The sequence below is a fragment of the Ptychodera flava genome, chromosome 2 (assembly GCF_041260155.1).
Source record: "Ptychodera flava strain L36383 chromosome 2, AS_Pfla_20210202, whole genome shotgun sequence".
NCBI lineage: Eukaryota > Metazoa > Hemichordata > Enteropneusta > Ptychoderidae > Ptychodera > Ptychodera flava.
In genome coordinates, this window is record NC_091929.1 from 21,995,105 (window position 1) to 22,016,028 (window position 20,924).

A 20,924-nucleotide genomic window follows, 5' to 3' on the forward strand; every position below is an offset into this window, starting at 1 on the left:
ACTTTGTTTTACGTTCTCCTACGCATTTTACGCTTGTTTTCTCGGCTCTATTTGATCATACAATTCTTATTTAAATCCATACCCTTCTGTCAGGTTTTTGACTGTTTATAGTTCGAGCCGTTTACCAAAAATTCGCCGATTTTACGATCCGATTTGCGGTGCCGGGATCGACAATGTTTGATCCATCATCTTTTCTGAACACCGCGCGGTGCCGACATAGTGACACGTATTGTTTTTTACTTCGTGGAAGTCTATGTTGTACAGGTTAGCGATAAATGCTTGGATCCAGAGTCGACTAGAGAGTTAGAAAGAGTGATAACGTTATAGATTTTCCTCGAAACTTAAGTTAAAACAGATGGCTTATTCTGAGTACTCACCGTACCAATACCCCGGCCGTACCGGCGGTGGTGGGGAGCACTTACGACAAACTGTACAATACATAAGTCCACAAATTGCCTCCATCGAAGCCTCAACCGATCCCTTTGCTATATGACTTCGTGAAATTTCGATGGCACACCCCTTTGTGGTACTTTCATTGGTTCACAGAGCAGATGACCGCCCGATTATGTCCTCTTCTCAATCATTACTCTGCCATTATACTTGGTGGGGCACCGTGAGAGAACCGTCCATCGTTTGTCTTGCGTTTTTTTCGTGATTATAAGCTTACCATGATATTCTTCTATTTTTTTGCCACAAACTATGTAAAATATATATTTTGGAGTATCTTTTCAGCAAATTTGAGGTGAACACGAAGTCAAATTACCAAACAAATTTCCCTCATCACCGCTGCATGGCTGTGACATATTTACAATTATCATAAATGCTATGCCTGTAATGCCATCCTCCGATTCTTTAGACGATACTATTATAAACCCGTATTTTAACATGTTAAAAACGAATTATATTTTCACTGTAATCAAACTACTTAAGGTGGTTGGAAAGGCTATTTTTGCACCAATTCTTTTCTCAGAGTTAATGTCAAGTTTCAGGTGTTAGAATCAAGATATTTAGTTCAAATTTTCAGGATAACTCCCTCAGTTAATATTTTCTCCAAAGAATATAAAAATTGTATATTTGCAGCCATGATTTTGAAATATGACACAAGTAAATATTAAAATTTAATTTTTCATATTTTTTTTACATATTGAATTTAATAATAATTGGATAGTATTAATATTACCAATTAGTTATAAATATGTTGACACTATTTATTGTAAGATTTGTACGGCAGGATTTGTAAATAAAATTTGTTTTTATGATTTTACATGGGTTTATATATCAAAAAATTATTAAAAATTCTTTCAAATTTCAAAATGTGATTTTTCAAAAGTACTTCAAATATAGGAAAATTGTGCCATACAAATCTTATCTGTAACCTTGTTAATAGGCTGTAAAAATTCCATGTCCATATCTCATTTCAAAGTTGGATTAAATTGGTATACAATTTATGTAGGAAAACTGTTATTCTGTCAAAAATGTTGAAAACAAGCCATATTTTGCACCCCTCTTTTGAAGTCATAGAGCAGTTTTTTTGGTTAATCTCATTTTGACACCTCTTTGACACTAAAGAATCTAGAAATGCATTTACAATAGCAGTCACTCACTCTGAATGCCAGCACTGCCTTGTCAAACTTTCCTGAAAAACAGCAAATAATGACTTTCCCTTTTCAAAGATTTTATTAAAGTTAGGGGACCTCTACCATAGTTAATACTCTAAGGACTCCCCAACTTCTTCTTATTTGGTCAGTTTTTCAAAAGTTTCAACAGGCTATTACTCTGCAATGCCTTTGTGCCCAAATGTCTAGTTTTTTTATTCCACAGAGAATGTTGACTACTTTTATATTTTAATAGTTTTGTTAAAATTTATAACTGACGCTCTAGCCTTTCCAACCACCTTAAAGCGACTTGTACGCGTGGACCCTCGCTGGTATGCGTGGCCTTCGTTGGTACGTTCACATATATGTTAAACAGCTGAGCTAATAAGACTTGTGGACACTCCGAACATCATTGTGATCATAAATAAAATTTTGTTGTTTGCAGTCAGTTCACGGGCATTACACTTAAGTACTTAGGTACAAGAACACTTGTGCCAAAAAATACAAACGAATTTGTATGTTTTGCCGGCACCTGCCATCATTTGCGACCGGTCCCATACGGTGCAGTGTTTTAATATCGTCTACGCTGCTACGCTGCCGAAGATTACGGTCCCCGTTTTACAGTACATCATAACAGAACCGCTATACGAAAGTTTCCTGTTGACGAGTTTAAATAGTGAATTACATCGTTTACAGCCATAAATGAGCCACAAATATCCAACCGCACTGAAAATACTTACGACAGACGAGGTGCACATATTATCCGATTTGTACCTGTCAGCTTCCTGATAAGGATAAGGCAGACAGTTTTGATACTCCTGTAGATTTCAAGGTCAACTCCAATATGTATCATATATTGTTACGTACAGAGAAAACGAAAAGAAGGGTGAACTCAGCAGTTAACCTTCAAACAAAATTTATTACGAAAATAAAACTAATTGCTAAGTCAGGGATAGAGTACAAGCTTTAAAAGTGTACAGACTACTTATCTCAGCTGGGACGGCAAAGCTCCAGTCTCAGAGTTGTAACAGTCTGTCGGATGAATGAACAGTCCTTTGGCTTGCAGGCTTGAAGTTGCACAAAGTCCACAGTATAAATCCAGCGTTGGCAGTGAAGGTCTTGAAAAGTCTTGAGAATGACTACTGCTGGAGTTTAGTAACACACAAGAGACACGATCCCAAAAGTCTGACTGGAAGCTGTGCACGTCCCTTTTATACCCATGTGCTTACATAAAGGCATATAAGAACAATCTAGAACTTTTATTGACATGCTAATTACTGTTCTAAAATTATCTCTCTTACACAACTAATTAAATTTCCAGAACATTCCAAAAATGACTAATTGAATTCAAGGTTGTGAGGTCATTTAGGGCAGTGACCTTGAGAATGTTCTAGACTAATTGAACTCAGGTCATGATGAGTGTGGGGGAAATGACCTACATAACACACCCCCTCTTCAAAAAAGAAAATTTTTCAAAGAAAATCTTTCTTTTACAAATGTAATCTTAAAAGTGTGAACAACAATAAGCTCTAAATACGAGAGAGACAGTCTGCAATTAAATTGTCTCTGCCTTTGATATGTCTAATGTCAAGATTAAACTCCTGTAACATTAAACTCCATCTTAGCAATCTCTGATTTTTGCCTTTAAATTTCTGCAGAAAAACAAGAGGGTTGTGATCAATATAAACCACTATTGGCTGATTTGAAGAAGTAACATAAACTTCAAAATGCTGTAAAGCTAATATCAAAGATAAACACTCTTTATTGTAGAGTAGTTTCTCTGGGATTGTTAAATTTGTGTGAAAAATAGCAAACAGGATGATCTGTCCCATGACTATCCTCTTGCAATTTGATATTGGAAAACTTGAAATGGCACTGAATTTGGCATAAAGTATGCATGGCAAAGTCCGGTTATTTTTATTGAGTTCGATAAAGTCATTGTTCGGTAAATACTTGGCTTCCTCCTGGAGATATTCCGCTTTTGCAGGATTCAGTCCGTCTGGATGTTGTTCCACTGGATTACTGTCGCAGACATCTTCGTCGTGATAGATGACGTTTGTCCTTGTTGGAACATCTTGAAACAGGTGTTTATATTCGTGGAGCAGTTCTTTCACCTGTTGTTGTTGTTCTGGTTGGAGGTGTGCCAACTTTGTAGACTCCAGCTTCTCCAGGATTTCTGAGTTCTGAAGCTTGACCGAGCCCAACTTTGAATTTAGAGTGTTTTCACTCAAGTCAGTTTCAGTATCACTATTTTCATAATGGTTTGAACTGACTGCACTGACAGGCTGAGTTATAGTAGGATTATCCCTATCCAAATATGGCTTCAGCATATTTATGTGACATAGCTGTTTTTGTTTTTGCCTGTCAGGTGTTATTATGATGTAATTTAAATCGCTCAATTTTTTATCAATTAGGTATGGCCCAAAGTTACGAGCATGGAGTGGTTTGCCAGGAATGGAAGTAGAACAAGAACTTTTTGACCTGGTTCAAACTTCCGTTTTAAGTGCTTTTATCATATTTGATTTTCATTGACTGCTGAGATGACTCAAGATTTTCTCTGGCTAATTCACATGCTTTAGAGAGTTTTGTACGAAAATCTGACACATATTGCAAAATATTCAGACAATCATCATCGTCTGATAGGAATTTCTCTTTAACAAGCTTAAGTGGGCCACGGACTGTATGTCCAAATACAAGCTCAAATGGGCTAAAACCAAGAGACTCTTGAATTGACTCTCTAACAGCAAAGAGCAGAAAATGAATTCCTTCATCCCACTGCTTCTCTGTGTCAAAACAGTAGGTCCTAATCATGTTTTTCAAAGTTTGATGAAATCGTGTCAAGAGTACCCTGACTTTCTGGATGATAGGCGGATGACCTATAATGTTGAATGCCTAGCTGATCCATTACTTGTTGAAAAATACCAGACATAAAGTTGGAGCCTTGATCGGACTGGACACATTTAGGGAGGCCAAATAAAGTGAAAAATTTGACTAAAGCTCTCACTATAGTCTTTGTCTTTATGTTTCTCAGTGGTATGGCTTCTGGGAACCGAGTTGATGTACACATAATTGTCAACATGTACTCATTTCCTGATCTTGTTTTTGGTAGGGGCCCAACACAGTCTATTAGTATCCTACTAAATGGTTCTTGAAATGCAGGAATTGGCTGTAAAGGGGCCTTTGGAATGGTCTGATTTGGCTTTCCTAACATTTGACATGTGTGACAAGTTTTACAGAAATGTGCTACATCCTGCCTGAGATTAGGCCAATAAAAGTGACTGAGAATTTTATGATAAGTTTTCCTTACACCTAAATGACCAGCCCAGGGGCCAGGCGCAATATTTCAGCACGGTAGGGCTTTGGAACCACAATTTGATGTTTTATAGCCCAATCGTCATCAACCAAAACATCTGGAGGTCTCCTTTTACGCATGAGAATACCAGATTTTGTATAATAGGAAACAGAGCTATCTGAAGTTTTACCTTCATCATCTACCCTGTCAAACAAAGACAAAATATCTGGGTCTTTGCGTTGTTCTGCAATGAGATTTGATCTAGAAAATGTCTGACTTTGGTCAGCAGAAGTTTTACTGGAAGTTTCAAATCCACGAGGGATAACGGAATGATCCGTGTCAAACACCTGACTGAGAAAGGTGTCATTTAAGTCAACATCTGTGACATTATTTTTGAGAGTATTTTGATTCTCGGAAGTTTTCTTTGACATGGCTCGAGTAATAGCACATGAAGGGAAAAGGCCGGGAATATGTTCCTCTATTGGTTCTGGATTCTGATCTAAACAGGATTATCAGTCACAAGTGGATTAGTAATGACCTTGTCCCCGGCAAGGTCGTTTCCAAGAAGAAGGTGAATCCCTTCAAAAGGAAAAAAAGGCCTAATACCTAAAGTCACAGGTCCAGAAACAAAGTCCGAAGACAAATAGACATTATGGAGAGGAACAGGAATGTAGTCATTACAATCTACCCCTAAATAAGAACTTTAGAACCTGATAATGACTTTTCAGAAAACGGCAGGGTATCTGCCTACAAAAGAGACAGGGAAGCCGCGGTATCTCTTAGAATTTTGACAGGGGTAGCAGAAGAAAAATCACTAGAAAGTGATATAAAACCATCGTGAATAAATGGTTCGAAAATACCCATAATGCTATCTTGAGAAGAATTGACCTTGACCGCATTAATTGGGGATAAGAGGGGTTTAACCTCAGAAAATGTGTTGCACACATTATTAGACTCTGATTGAGTTGATGAAGAAATACAGCCGGTTGGCTTAGATCCACTTTGACCACTTTGACCTTCACGTTTTCTTTTCAATTTGAAACAATCTGACATTAAATGGCCGTCTTTCTTACAATAATTACAAGAAAGTGTACCGAACTGTTTGTCAGAAGGAGATTGAGACTTGGGATCTGATGATGTGGGAGTGTTACTTGGATTTTGTGAACTGTTGTCATTTGATTTCCTACTCTCCTTTGAAAAATTCTTGGATGAAAAGGAGGAGTTAAATTTCCCTGCATTGTTACGATATGGAAAGGACTGGGATGGTTTGCTGAGAAATGAAGATTTGTGGGTCAATGAATAATCATCGGCCAAACGTGCAGCATCCTCCAATGTATCTGCCTTTTGTTCATTGATAAACGTCTTGATGTCACTCCGAATGCACCTTTTAAATTCCTCAATCAAAACAAGTTGTCGTAATTTTTCATAATTCTGACTGACCTTTTCCGAAGAACACCAACGATCAAACAGTTGTTCTTTTGTTCGAGCAAATTCAATATAAGTTTGATCCTTCGCCTTCTCACAATCCCTAAATTTCTGACGGTAAGCTTCAGGCACCAACTCATAGCCCTTGAGAATTAATTCCTTCACAGAATCATAATTTGAAGCCTGCTCTACTGACAACTGAATATAAATTTCTCTGGCTTTACCCACCAAAGCACTCTGCAAAAGCATAGACCAGGACTCCTTAGGCCAATTCAGACTCCGAGCAATTTTCTCAAAATGAAGGAAATATTTATCAACATCCTTTTCTTGGAAAGGGGGAACTAACCTGAAATGCTTAGTGATGTCAAAATTGTCTGAAGGGAAGAATTTTCCTGACTGTCCAAGCTCTAAACGTTTTATTTCTACCTGTAATCGCTGTTCTTCTAATCGCAATTCTTTTTCTCTCTGTCTTTCTTCCATTTCTAATCTTTCCTGCCTATCTTTCTCTCTCTGTCTTTCTTCCATTTCTAACTGCATTTGTATTTCTTTTTCTTTCATTTTTAATTAATCTCCAAATTTGTCTGCATTTCTAATTCTAATTTTCTGAGTTCAGAGGTAGACTCGGGCTCATAATCTTTCAGGGTGGATTCCTCAAATTGGCCTAAATCAACTAAATGTTTTGCAATATGGTACTGCATTTCCTCTTGCACATGGATCCTTTGACTTCTACTTTAAGGAAATCGGCCAGTGCTATGAGGTCGTCTTTTCTGAGAGAATCAAATGTGTCCTGATCAAGGTCATCCATTTCCTCTGGTTTAAATTCCGCCATGATTAAATTTCGCTGAGTTCACAGTATACAGTAGTTTTGAAAAGGCTGGCAAAATGTTATCAAATGGCTCAAAATGCTCGTCTCCCGGACAAGCCCCAAATTCTGTTACGTACAGAGAAAACGAAAAGAAGGGTGAACTCAGCAGTTAACGTTCAAACAAAATTTATTACGAAAATAAAACTAATTGCTAAGTCAGGGATAGAGTACAAGCTTTAAAAGTGTACAGACTACTTATCTCAGCTGGGACGGCAAAGCTCCAGTCTCAGAGTTGTAACAGTCTGTCGGATGAATGAACAGTCCTTTGGCTTGCAGGCTTGAAGTTGCACAAAGTCCACAGTATAAATCCAGCGTTGGCAGTGAAGGTCTTGAAAAGTCTTGAGAATGACTACTGCTGGAGTTTAGTAACACACAAGAGACACGATCCCAAAAGTCTGACTGGAAGCTGTGCACGTCCCTTTTATACCCATGTGCTTACATAAAGGCATATAAGAACAATCTAGAACTTTTATTGACATGCTAATTACTGTTCTAAAATTATCTCTCTTACACAACTAATTAAATTTCCAGAACATTCCAAACATGACTAATTGAATTCAAGGTTGTGAGGTCATTAAGGGCAGTGACCTTGAGAATGTTCTAGACTAATTGAACTCAGGTCATGATGAATGTGGGGGGAAATGACCTACATAACAATATCTGCAAAACAATGACAGAAAATATTCCTGATTTTGTTGATTAAAAAATGAGGACAACGTTCACACATCCTTTGTCCATGTTTCCATACTTTACTGACTTCTTTTGCAGTTTTTTGGCAAAATTATCTATTCTAGTGTGAACACCTTCAGCTACTCACAAATTTATGTACACCTCCCTAGCTCCATAACATAAGTGGAAATTCTCATAGTTATATAATTCATAACTCATTGTAGTATTAGTGCTTTCGAAATGTTAATTGTAGATCAGGGAATTCAGAATATCTATAGCTGAATTTTGCAATGTTGTCTTTTTGCTTTTGATTCAATTAAAAGTAGGAAATTTCGGATCTAGAACATGTTGAACACAATCAAATCAATATATCATATTATAATAAGCTTAGAGAATAAGATACGAATAGCCAGCAATCGTATAGTGTAGGGAAGAAATTTCATTTTTGCAGCAAGAAATGTGAAATGTGTGCAACTTATTGGTATCGTTTTCTTCTGCAGCTGTGATGAAATGATCTTGATCATCAGAAATATATGCCACCTGCATCTGATATGTGTAGAAAAACCAAGAATATTGCTTATACTTACCACATATGACTTAGAAAACACAATCATTACCGTATAGTAACATTTTCACACATAGAAAAAAGAAAAACAGATTCATTTTGCACAATTTCATCTGCATAGAAAATGCAATCGCAAACTAGGGGAATGGTGTGTAAAAACAGTGTTGTGTACCCATTGGTTTTTCCATATACACGTGCGTGTAGGAGTGCAAATCAAAATCTAAAGAATGCAGCTTTGAGATTGATTCAAATGTTTAAATTCTACAGAATTTCAATTCGATATCATTAGTCATTTTGTATGAAAGATTTCTAACCTTTACATATTTTGACCTTGCTGAATGTTGAACATGTAATTTTTCAAAGACGAAAAGTAAGTATTATACAATTATAATTTGTTCTGTCAGATTTGTTCAATATACGGCAATTTATCTCCACTTACAACCAAGCAATCCTCATAGCAGTACTCATCAGCTCAACAACGTGTCACAGCCATGGCACATCATCCAGCCCAAGGTGATTCGCATAATCAACAGATATTGAGTCTGGTCCTAGCTGTGGGTCCGTAGCTGTGGTGTCTTCAGACGGGATTCCTGCCTTTTACGGGCTGGTTTTGGCTTTTACGATTTTAACCCCGCCACCACAGCTATGGGATATTGCATAGACTAGCGTCCAAATCCCAAGCAAGCACCCTTTGCGCATGTTTGCTCGAAGACATTTCGAAAAGCTTTCCATCCAAATTACAAATTGCCAAGACTCATCGACAGCTTGGTCATTAGGAACTCACCACGACCAGAAATCGTAAAAGTTTGATTTCAGTTTTGTGAGACTGGCAATGTCAATAAGAGGAACGATGGTCATCGATATCACACGGCAGGAATCCCGTCTGAAAACACCACAGCTATGGACTCACAGCTAGTCTGGTCCCTGAGTTGACCTCAAGCGGCAACGGAGTTACATTATAAGCCTACTGCAGCACACAACGAAGCACAAACACTGCACAATGTCGAATGTGAAAGTCAACGTACGCATTACAGACTTCGAGTAGGCACATCGAAAACGTTTATTTATTGAAGTAGCGACGTCATCAAAATTTCCTCTCCTTGACATGTGAAATAATGTTGCTCAATATTCGACATGTTATCAATGTCAGCGTACTGGTGGATATGGCCCGGCTTCGAGCAAGATGGCGCCGTGCGTACGGTTCGGCATTACCTTCTGTGATTCCGCGTCGACCAAACTTCTCATCGCGCTCAGTAACCAAGGAATTTCTACTGGACACCAAAAATGTTTGTTGGTCGACAGTAAAATCACTAAAGCTTTTCTCATAGCCAACAAATTTTACTGATTTTCACAACAAGTCAAAACGGTCGATGTATCTACATGTTGACGTATCGTTTTTTGCTAGCCTTTCTCCAATGAGGAATATCAAGAAAAATGTACGTCCCGAAACGCTCAGAATCAGTGATTTTTGCAGGGTTGTAATGCCCCCAGTGAAAAACAAACATCAAATCATTATAGTCGAAAAAGGAATACGTGATAGTCAATGTAGTAGGTTTATTGAGGGGGGGGGGGTTGCACGGTGGGCCCCTCCAGCCCACGGACTATCAAGCCTTAGCCGAGCTCATTAAATGAAACCCTGGGCAAGTATTTTGGTTCTAATGTGACGATTTAAAAAGCCTTAGGGTTTTGAATTTTTGGCCACCCAATCTGCATATCGATGTCGTCATCGGGCGCGCACTGACAACGCGACTGTTTTCGACGTCTCTCTCCATTGCGGAAATGTGTGCCGAGCGTGTTCCTCAAAAATCAAGGCAAAGATCGGACACTGACCTATATCGACCACACAAAAAGATCCCGGTGCCCCATCTTAAAGCAGAACGGTATTGATATGTTTCGTTGAATATTGTGGAAAAAAATCTGATTGTCTCGTATAGCCATTTTACAATTAGCACCATATTGGACTATAAGCACTTGTTGCCCCCTTTATAGCACTGTACTAACTTATAGCCCAGGCTATTGCCATTAAAATTTATCAAATGAAGTGGAAGCCATATGGACAACATGCCGTAAATACACGAAATATTTCACTATAAAATATCACGACAATTAAATCAGCACCTTTGTCAGATTTTTAAAATTAGATATTTGGCTCTGCATAAGAAAGAATAATAAATGTAAGGAACACATCTCCATTCCTCATATGAGCTCCATAGGTCTAAAACATTGTTCCATACTGGGCTCATTTTCTCTCCAAATAATTTTTGTCTCTCTATATAAAGAATGCTTAATACAAAGGAATACAAATCAATTTCTCCCATTTCGTCCAAAGTTCAAATATTTTTAATCTGTTCATGTGTATCTGTCTCTCCCTGTCTCTCCCACAGTTTCCCAACCCTCCCTCGTTTACCTTCCGCTTGTCACTAATAATAATTCATGCCATAGCTTTTGCAACTGCGACAGCACAGACAACCATTGGTTGGTTGCTTTGGGATTCAATCCTATAAGTAATTTTGGTTACATATGACGCACCTATTAATCGCGCAGCTGTTATGATAAAACAAATCTCTTCGCCAATAAACATAGAATATTTGCTAACGTGAATGAAAGAGCTACTCATATGTCCTTTTCAGACAGCACAGAAAGTTGGCCATTTTAATTTCGACTGTTTGAAGTTAAGTGAAAGACCATTTATGATCCATGGAGTCAGCAGGTAGGTACAACCACATAGCAGTGGCCTATGCTACTATGTACACAGCTTGGACTTATCTGCAAATCTGTTCAAACAGCGTTCTTAGTTAGTCTCTTGAAAAGGTAACCGAACACGCTTCACTTTCCGAGCTATATAAAGTGGTTTGCTTTGAAGCATTGGCATTAGTCGAACTAGTATTGTCTAAATCGAGGTGTAGCAAAAACTGTAGGGTGCAATTAACAGCTAAGCGGTACCATAAGTCGATCAAAAACACCAATTCTGCAAACGATTAAACATTGTCTAGCAGACGGTTGGACTAAGTCTAAACAACACCACCACATATGTCCGAGCACTGTGGAAGTCTTATCACTTGCTTTGCGGTGTAGTTGTTTTGACTACATCTGACTGACCTGCTGTAAGACAATGTTCCAACTTTGGAAGTGATGATTTCTCTGTGCTCGACTTGAATTACGGCTAAGCTGATAATTACACCTGACAGTGTTAGCAACACCTCAATTTAGACAAAATGTCTACGTCTCGTAATGCCAATTCTTCAAAGCAAACCACTGTAACACAATAATCTTATTTTATTCAGCATGACCAACGGTATATCTGAGAAACATTATCTGTGAAAAATTTACACGTTGAAGTAAAATTAATCAGCAAACTAGTGATACTTTCTACGATAGACTTGTGTTTGAAGTCGTAAAGAATAGAAGTGTGTAGATTCGACTCATCCCTTTGATTTGTCGGCGGGGATAGACTTCTTAGACTAATAAAAAGTAAAGACGCGGTAGGTCAGTTCCTGTACTATGTCCAAAAAGATACACCATTATAGTCATCACAGTCGAACATCGAGTCAATACTCATAAATAGTGGCTTCAATGTATATTCACATGCTTCAAGTTCTAGCTGCCATTTGAAAACACCTCATCGGCATAGCACACGGAACTGGAGAGAATTTTATAGCAAATAAATTTACATTTCAGTTTGGGAAAAACCTTAGTTTCAACCTAAATGAGCTATTCTACTCAAGAGTGGTTTTAAGGTAATATGCCGGACTGTACATCGGGTACTCCATTAGTACTATGACTTCTATGCAAAGTATTTACTAAAGCTACCTCCCAAAACTCACAGTATTTCATACAGTTATCGCTAATCGAGGAAGGCACTTAGCATAAAATGAATACTTATGCATATAAAAATCACTTTATTACAGCAGTGTCTTCAGGAAAGTCTGGTGTATCAGGGGTGTGTTTACAGTTTAAAAGACCGCTCCTGATTGTTATGGTAGGGATGGTACTCATAACGTACTTTCTTAGTACTTTGATGGTAAGTAACATATTTGATAACTTTTATGATGGTAATGTAATGGATGCAATGTTAAACCAAAGACGTAATGCAAACTAAATACGTTAAGACACAACCTGGACATATCTGCAAACCTTTCCAAACAGCGTTCTTAGATAGTCTTTATAACACGCCACATGCTCATTCCGTGTCGCGATTCGCCAGAATACGTCACGTGACGAGAAAATAGATACGTCTAGTCCCAACCGGATCGACAAAAGTGACGTCAGAGGGTATTTTTTGAAAAGCTATTTCCCTAGGCAAATAGTTTTGACCAAATTTGGAAAAGTGCCCGGTCACGTGACCGTAGTGTCGTCTGCAGCTTTGCAACAATGGCAGGTGACTGGAACGTGATGTGCGTCCAGGATAGGTAACGACACATTTTCTAAAACAGATTTTCCAACAATTTCCAACATTCCAACAGCGTAGGAACTTGAACAGCACATCGACGGAAAAGATTAAAGTGCAACTAAGGATGTCGCTAGGTATGCTTAGAATATTTTTTAAAAGAAAGTGGTACCACGTATAACTGAAACCGCTGTGGAGACATCGCCCAGTAAACTTGTCACAATAGATTGTTGCGGTGCAAAATATTAAAACACATTAAAAATTATATAACAATACAACATGAGCATGTGGCGTGTTATAAAACACCTATAGCCTGTCTTTATTCGGGCTATAGCCCTCGTCTATTACCCCTCGAGGCCGTGTGTTACCAGAAACACATCGCTATACCCCTCGGCCTACAGCCTCGGGGAATAGCGATGAGTTTCTGGTAACACACGGCCCCTCGGGGTAATAGACGGGCCCTATAGCCCTCATGACCAGGCAATAGGTGTTTACTAAAGTCCGACGCGAAAAACATATAGCTTGTTTCTGTTTGAAAAATTTCATGAAATTGTGAACTTTCAGAACAGGCGCCACATTGTTACATATGGCTACACACAAAGTTGTTTGACCACAGGGAGAATTTTCAGTTGACATTATGAATCATCATTCGTTTATTAAATAATATTTATGGCCGCAAGCTTAATATGTATGTATGTCTAGGTTCTGTTGCACTATACGGTTTATGGTTCATACGATGATTTCCAATTACGACAATTTCATTCGCATCCAAACGAATGTAACAGAGATATTTATGTTAAACAGGTGAGGTCTTTCAAAAGCTATGTTGTAGCTATGTAGACGTACATAATACGGGGTAGATGAGCTAGGTCTTTCAGAGTCCTCCATGGGTCTGATAAAATCAGGGGTCACAGTGCAAAATTTGGTAACAGTGAAACAAATCACCTTGCATATACCTATATTAGAAAGTCAAAACGGCCACAATCCCTGCGCTAACTGGACGTTAAAAATTTTGTTAATGAGCCAACAAACGTTTTAAATTAAACATGAAAACGTTTGAGCGTCCGAATATCTGTCCCTGACGCACATTCTACCGTAACTACACTCCATAATTTTGGACTAATCCCGACAAACGTGGCCTGCTAGGTGGGTAAATCTACCCATACCAGACATCTGATACCATTAAATAACTTGCTAAGGATAATAATATGGGAAAAATGAATTCTTTACGGATTTGGTAATGTTTAACATATTAAAAAAGAGGCGTTTGTTACGGTATGGTTGTTGTTATGGTATTTATTTCAATACTATCATATCTTCAACACAAGAGACATAAATTATCAACTCATCATTACCAGACGTGTACTGTTAATTATTAAAGGTTATTCAATATGCAGAATCGCAATATCATTGAACGGAAACTGCTGAGTGACCTCGACATCTGCTGTTGCATGATGAGTATCTTCAGCAAGATTAGTTTTATCTCATGTAGTCACATAATAAGCTTTTACAAACATGTCAATGCATATTAAATGATCAGTTGGAAGGTATCGTCATCTATCAGTATTATAACCTGTTACATAAGTACCATAAAGTTGTGAATCACTGGTCAAAATGTAGATTTTTGTTGTGTCATTGAATTGGTATTGCATTCTATGGTCTTACTTACATGACGTAATACAAAATTGAAGCTTGCGACTGTTACAAATAGGGTTGATTGTTACAAATAGGGTTGACATGTCACCCCTATTTGTAACAATCAACCCAATTTGTAACAAAAGAAGTTACAGAAAAAATGAGTTTCGACAAGGAAAAAAGAAAGAAAATTGCCCCCAAACATACAAATATGCATATTTCATCAAGATTCAACAAATACGGCAAAGTTTTTTGAAAATTAGGTTTTGTTACAAATAGGGTTGATTGTTACAAATAGGGGTGATACAGTTGTACTTTCATGGACGAAAATTCCACTTTGTCGTAGTGGTGAAATATTTCATACACATGTAAACCAATAAAATGTACGGCATTCTTTTAGCTAGCCTGTGCGCCATCCTCACATCTGTAACATATTATGTATTCAGCTTATCAGCTTATGGCCATAGACTGCTCATTTCATCTTCTATTCCACCGTGTCGAAACAAACGCAAAACGCAGGCTGTTGCACAGCGATGTGATATGTGAGATGTGGGTGTGCTATCAGTGTGCTATATATATATATATATATATATATATATATATATATATATATATATATATATATATATATATATATATATATATATATATTATATATTATATATATAATATATATATATAATATATTAAGGTAGACATATAATATATTAAGGTAAACCATGAGACTGTATCAAAGGCATGCACGGAATAATTAATTGAATTATTTCAAGTCTTTACCTAGCGTTGGCCATGTGGTGCACTTTTTATTTAGGAAAAAAGGGTCTATCCGATCTTCAAAGATGGCATGGAAACAAAAGACAGGATTATTAACACAACAGAACCAGAAAGAACTACTATCGGAGGGTACAAGAAAGACGTGATAAATAAAGAGAAAACTGCATCCTCTCCCGAATATGATGTCAAGTTCCCCTACCTTAACTACGATCATTTTGGCATGGAGTGGATTGGAATAGTTCAAGAATACGAATGGTCCTTCAAGAACTTACACGGTGAAGACGAGTTTCCTAAAAGTCACAAACCGCTAGAAGTTGGCCCTGATTCCTTCAGTGAGACGTCGATTTTCAAATCCAAGTAAGGCATAGTTGAGCGCGGGTACGGTGGGCGTGAATGAGTCTTGACAACGCATGATAACGTTAGGCGTACTGAATCAGATATAATGTACCAGAACGGACGCACTATGTGTCGGATTTGTACCTATCACACGTGTATACAAGCCTTCGGTAGGGAATATTGCAAATTGTGCTACTGTATCAGAACTGAGTTGAATGGTGCAAGGGTATAGCACAATAAAAATTAAATTTGTTGGAAACCATTCAACAGTTTTAAGTTAACTGCAATGGCTTTATCTCTTTTAATGGTAAATAAAAGCACAGAGTAATATCATAGACAGAGTGGCAACAGCTATTGTTTAAGGCGTGAAGCGGTTACGTAAGCAATCCATGTTTGCCTCGCCTCACGAAGCTCTTGGCTCTCTTTTCCGAAGAGTGCCGACCATGCACCCTTCGGTAATTTTCGGATTTTCACCAATTGTTAAGCGAAAGTATGTTCGACAAAGCTTGTGTTGTTGTTGTCGTGTGGTGCTGATCGGAATCGATGTGCTGGCGAAAACGGGAGTGTTTTGAGCTTCAGGAAAGTGGGTTTTACCGTTTTAAAAATTCCTCTCATATTTTTATGAATATATAATGAATGTGTTTGAACCAAATTTGAAAGTCTTTTATCGATACTGTCTGGTTTTACTCAATGGTTTACGGTCAGTCATACCGTCTTTTACACGTGCGCCAAGAAAGAAATGTTAATGAAACTGCTGGCGTGTTATGTTTTGATTGGCGTGAGGCAGTTTTCTGGCCTGAGAGCTCACAAAGTAATTAACTATGGTTGCTACGCGACTGGCAGTACGATGCCATCTCGTCGTATGTTCGCATAATCTCGTGTAATTATCAACCACAAACCAAGCCTCCAAAAAGTTTAACACCTTTTAAGCTCATTTAATATGAAAAGCCAATAGTCTACCGAGACGACCATGGAACAAAAGGCATGCAAGTGTTGCCACTCTGTCTATGATATTACTCTGTGATAAAAGTTAGTCAATGCACCAACAAAAATTAAAACACATATTTAATCAGGCGTACTCTAAAAGTTTCCCTTGTCACCTTAGCAAACACGTGAGCATATACAAACACGGAGACTCTCAATCCTACAAAACAACTGTATTTTCGTTTGGTTCCTCCAATAATTTATGTAACCTTTCGAGCGAAGTTAAGGCGATACCGAAGGATTCAACTCGCGGGCGGTCGCTAAGGTTGGCAGTGTTCCAAATGCGCGCTATGGCGCGTGAAAATCGTTACGATTTATATAGCTTCCTGGCACTGTCGCCTTCTGCTCTTGCAAAATTTTAAAAGCTTTCAAGTCGGCCAATTTTCCATCTGTTGAAATGAATTTCGGCAGAATTGTAGACACCGCAAAGATAAATAAGGCTAAGCATGCCTTTGAGAAAATTTTCAATAATTTTTGAGATATGACAGGAATAGGATAAAAATTACAAAGTAGATTTTTGTCATAATTCAAAACGTAGTGTTTGTTTCAAGGCTGACAAAATCCATGTCCGGGACTGTGAAAACAGTATGTCAAGTATCATTGTGTAAAATTTTAAGGGGATTTTGAGCAAATTTGGAGTGGCTTAATCTTTTCAAAAACATGCTGTGCTAATCTGCATATCTATGACGTCATGCGTTCAATGACCGGCAACCATGCGTCTGCTGTACAAAAACTTTATTTTCTTTGATTTGACAAATTTTCCTTAGCAACCGTTGCCTAGAAACTTGAATCCTTCGGTATCGCCTTAAGTGCGTCTAGCCTTTCTTAAACAAAGCAACATGTTACTCTTTTATTTATAATCATGAAAATCATTAATATTCTTAACTTCTCTCGTTTGCCAGATTATAAACTGATTTATATCCGCTCTTATTTACTAATTTATTGTTATCATCAAAAGAGTAACTAAAACAGAGTTTTTGGTACAACTCTTGTTAATGTATCAACATTCTGTATGGTACTGACTTCTCACGCTGTCTCTCCCGTCCCCCCTCTCTCTCTCTCTCTCTCTCTCTCTCTCTCTCTCTCTCTCTCTCTCTCTCTCTCTCTCTCTCTCTCTCTCTTTTAAGGGTAACTCTCCACGACAAGAAAACGAAATACAAAAAAGGGGATTTTATACATGTCATCATTGAAACAAAAGATGAACATGGAAGCAAGCGTCTAAGGGGAGGTGACTTTTTGTTAGGGGTAATGTCGAACGAGATTTCACAAAAAAGCACCGCTGGAAGGACAGTTGATTATGGTAATGGTACATACAGTATGTACTTCTATGCGGGATGGACGGGAGACGCCTTCATTAACGTTACACTGTATGTAACAAGAGAGGCTGTCCTGTTCTACAACAACTTTAGACACAGAGAAAAACGGATTCTCTGGTCTGCCGTTTTCAGCGATGGAAACGTGTCGGAAAAAAGTAACTGTACGACAACGAATGGAGGGCACTGGAATGACAAATGTAGCTATGGAAATATCTGGTCTTTAGGTAAAACTGTGTTACTATGTGAGAAACCGGAATCTTTAGCGTGCGGAACGCTAGCAAGTACCAGCCAAGACATTCAGAACTTGGAGATGCTAGCAGAAGCCGCCGTAACGATTGTGGATAAGGAATACTTGTTTGAAGGGTAAGTTTTGGTGTCATTTGTAATGACACGAAAATCAACATGAAATTTATAGAATTAGAAAGTAATAATTATCATTGCTAACCGCCTGAAAAAGTCTAGAGCCAGGATTTATGCATTTGGCTTTGACCGTCCGTCCGTGAATTCATATGTCTGTCCGGAGCCTAGCTGTTTCTCGGACATGACCGAACTGATTTGTCTATAAACTTGGTATAAGGACAAAACACTATTGCAAGCATGTGCACATTGATTTATTTTGTCATCCAATGAACGGGCAACAAGCGGCCATTTATGCAAATGGGTGTAATTTACACACACCCTGACTGATTTAACTCAGTGTTTGCACAAAGATAGCACTATCTTATGACTGCATTTTAATTTGTTTTGTAACAGGGTCGAGTGCGTACCATCGGAGGCCATTTTTTAATCTATGTCGATCTGGAGCCAGTTTTTCTGACATGGTGGGCAGAGTTCAATCAAACTTGGCAGAAGGACGTATTACCATAACGTTAAAATGCTCGTCAATTTTTCTTGCATTACGATTAAATGTGGCAAACTGGCAGAGATTCAGGTTTCTTTTGAAATATTTGTTGAACAGGAAGTATTTGTCTGATCATTAAGCACCTTAATCGATTTTGTATATATTCAACAGAAATTATAGAGATGCAACATTTTCAGCGTGCCCTATAAAGGTGCAAATAGAAGGTAAGTCGACTGTTATAGCTAACGTCTTCATACACGTGAGCTATTGACGTACTGTTGTCTGTCTGTCTGTCTATGTGCACGATAGCTCAAGGGATTTGAATCAAATCTGGTATATATATATTCTATTTGGGAGTGGCAGGAACTGATTATTTTTTGAGGGAATGGCTTGCACAACTAATAATTATTTGTTTAGAGATCAGATACTCTCACTATAAGAGCAATCTAAATATCACCATCATGTTTTTTTCTGACAATAATGACCACGCTCTTATCAACAAGCAAATGGTAAGCATGCCTTTTAGAAAATTCTCAATAATTTTTGAGATATGACGAAATGGTAAGATTTTCAGCAAAAGTATCCTCTGTAGAGTATGTCATTGTCAATGATACTTATGAAAACAGCACAACCATCATGTTTTGACAAAACAGAATAGTTTAAAAGCTGCTTCATTTAAAAAATAATTGAAATGTCAACCAATCTTCCATTGCAGGAATAGTCATATCCACAAAAATAAGCAAATGTACTTTTTCGACAACCGCACCAACTCTTCCAGTTGCATATGTCCAGTCAACACAATTATCTGACTAATTGACTTTTGCAAAAATGTAAATTGCTCGGGCCCCTTCAATTCCTGTAACTTTAGTTCAACGAAAGCTATAAACGCTGAATATTACGCGTGATGTTGATCATAACATTTTGAATAAAGTTGCATCCTTGTGGCAAATATGTTACCGAAAGGTGTTAATTTAGAGAAAAATGCAACATACTCTGAAATATCACAGCATTTTGAGTTCATATCTTGGCTTACTGTTTGATAGACAATAGTCAATAGTCATGACTTCAAGCCATTAACTCGCCATTCCATAAGGAAACATTTTCGCAACCCAACGTTTTCTTCTTCCTCTAAAAGTATATACGATCGGTTTGGACGCTACATCTAATAAAACTCAAGGCACTGATTAACGATTTGTTGTATCCTAGCCTTTCGAACTTGTCAAAGGGAAATATATATATTAATGATGCCCCGAGGAGAAGTATCTCTTTCACGTTTTTGTTGTTTATGTTTCACAAGACATGAAACACGCATAGGTTTTCATGTTTGGAATCAAGATTGAAGCTGGCAAAAGACTTCCTTTGTTCGTCTTTAACTTATTTCAGGTAGATTGTGCTGTGAGATATAGTCAAAAATTAACCTATATTTTAAACTCAAATTGGCTGGATAACATGTGCTAACTCCAGAGATGTTAATTTTCTGTTTCGATAAAAGCAAAGAAACATAAAAATGGACATATACGTTTCTCGAAAGCTTTGAAATTAATCTGCTGAAATGTTTGATTAGCAAAGTGTCATATAATTTTGAGCGCACGAATATTTGTCTAGGTCGAGACCCATGCTATCCAACGACAGACCATAATGATTTCATGCCAATTTGTATCGTTTTATTCCAGACTCTAAAAAGGAGTTGAAACTACCCACCTGTGGACCCGATCTTCCTGTTGCCATGACGAGCGGTTACTGGCTGAACAACATCACATTTGTACCAATGATGTGCAAAAGTCAGAAATGGACTCCACAATTAAGGTTAAACTGTACGTCAGACAAAAGTTTCTTCTTCATAGGAGACTCCACACTCTTACAATTGAATCGTGTTTTCAATAGAAAGGACATTATGGGTGAGATAGTAAAAACAGTCTGTAAATTTTTTGGACTACGTACAGGTTTTCCTGTTCAGAAGGTTGAAGAAGTGACTTTTGAAAGTGATTTTATCGACAAGATCAATGTCTCCTTGTGTAGATCATACACCCCGTTGTAGTATTTAATTTCGGCTTCCACTATGCTTCGTGGTCAGTCAGAGCTTACATTGACAGAATTTACCGAACCAAATTTTCAGTCATTCGACTTTTCGAGCGATGTCCAAATTCAATCGTCATTATCAAGTTGGCACATCCTCGAGATAATAACAGTGTTTCACAGAGTGTTCATAGCGGAAATTATCTGTTCTATGACATGAATAG

General features: G+C 37.8%; 1 protein-coding gene across 1 annotated transcript; it reads left to right on the top strand.

The window, feature by feature from the left end:
* The first annotated feature begins 12,350 nt into the window (after positions 1-12,350).
* On the top strand, positions 12,351-20,722 carry LOC139149383 (NXPE family member 2-like). Its single transcript, XM_070721116.1, has 5 exons — positions 12,351-12,432; positions 15,245-15,564; positions 17,655-18,206; positions 18,856-18,908; positions 20,358-20,722. Exons 1-5 carry the CDS (start codon positions 12,388-12,390, stop codon positions 20,720-20,722), a joined length of 1,335 nt encoding a protein of 444 aa, XP_070577217.1. The 5' UTR covers positions 12,351-12,387.
* The last annotated feature ends 202 nt before the right edge of the window (positions 20,723-20,924 follow it).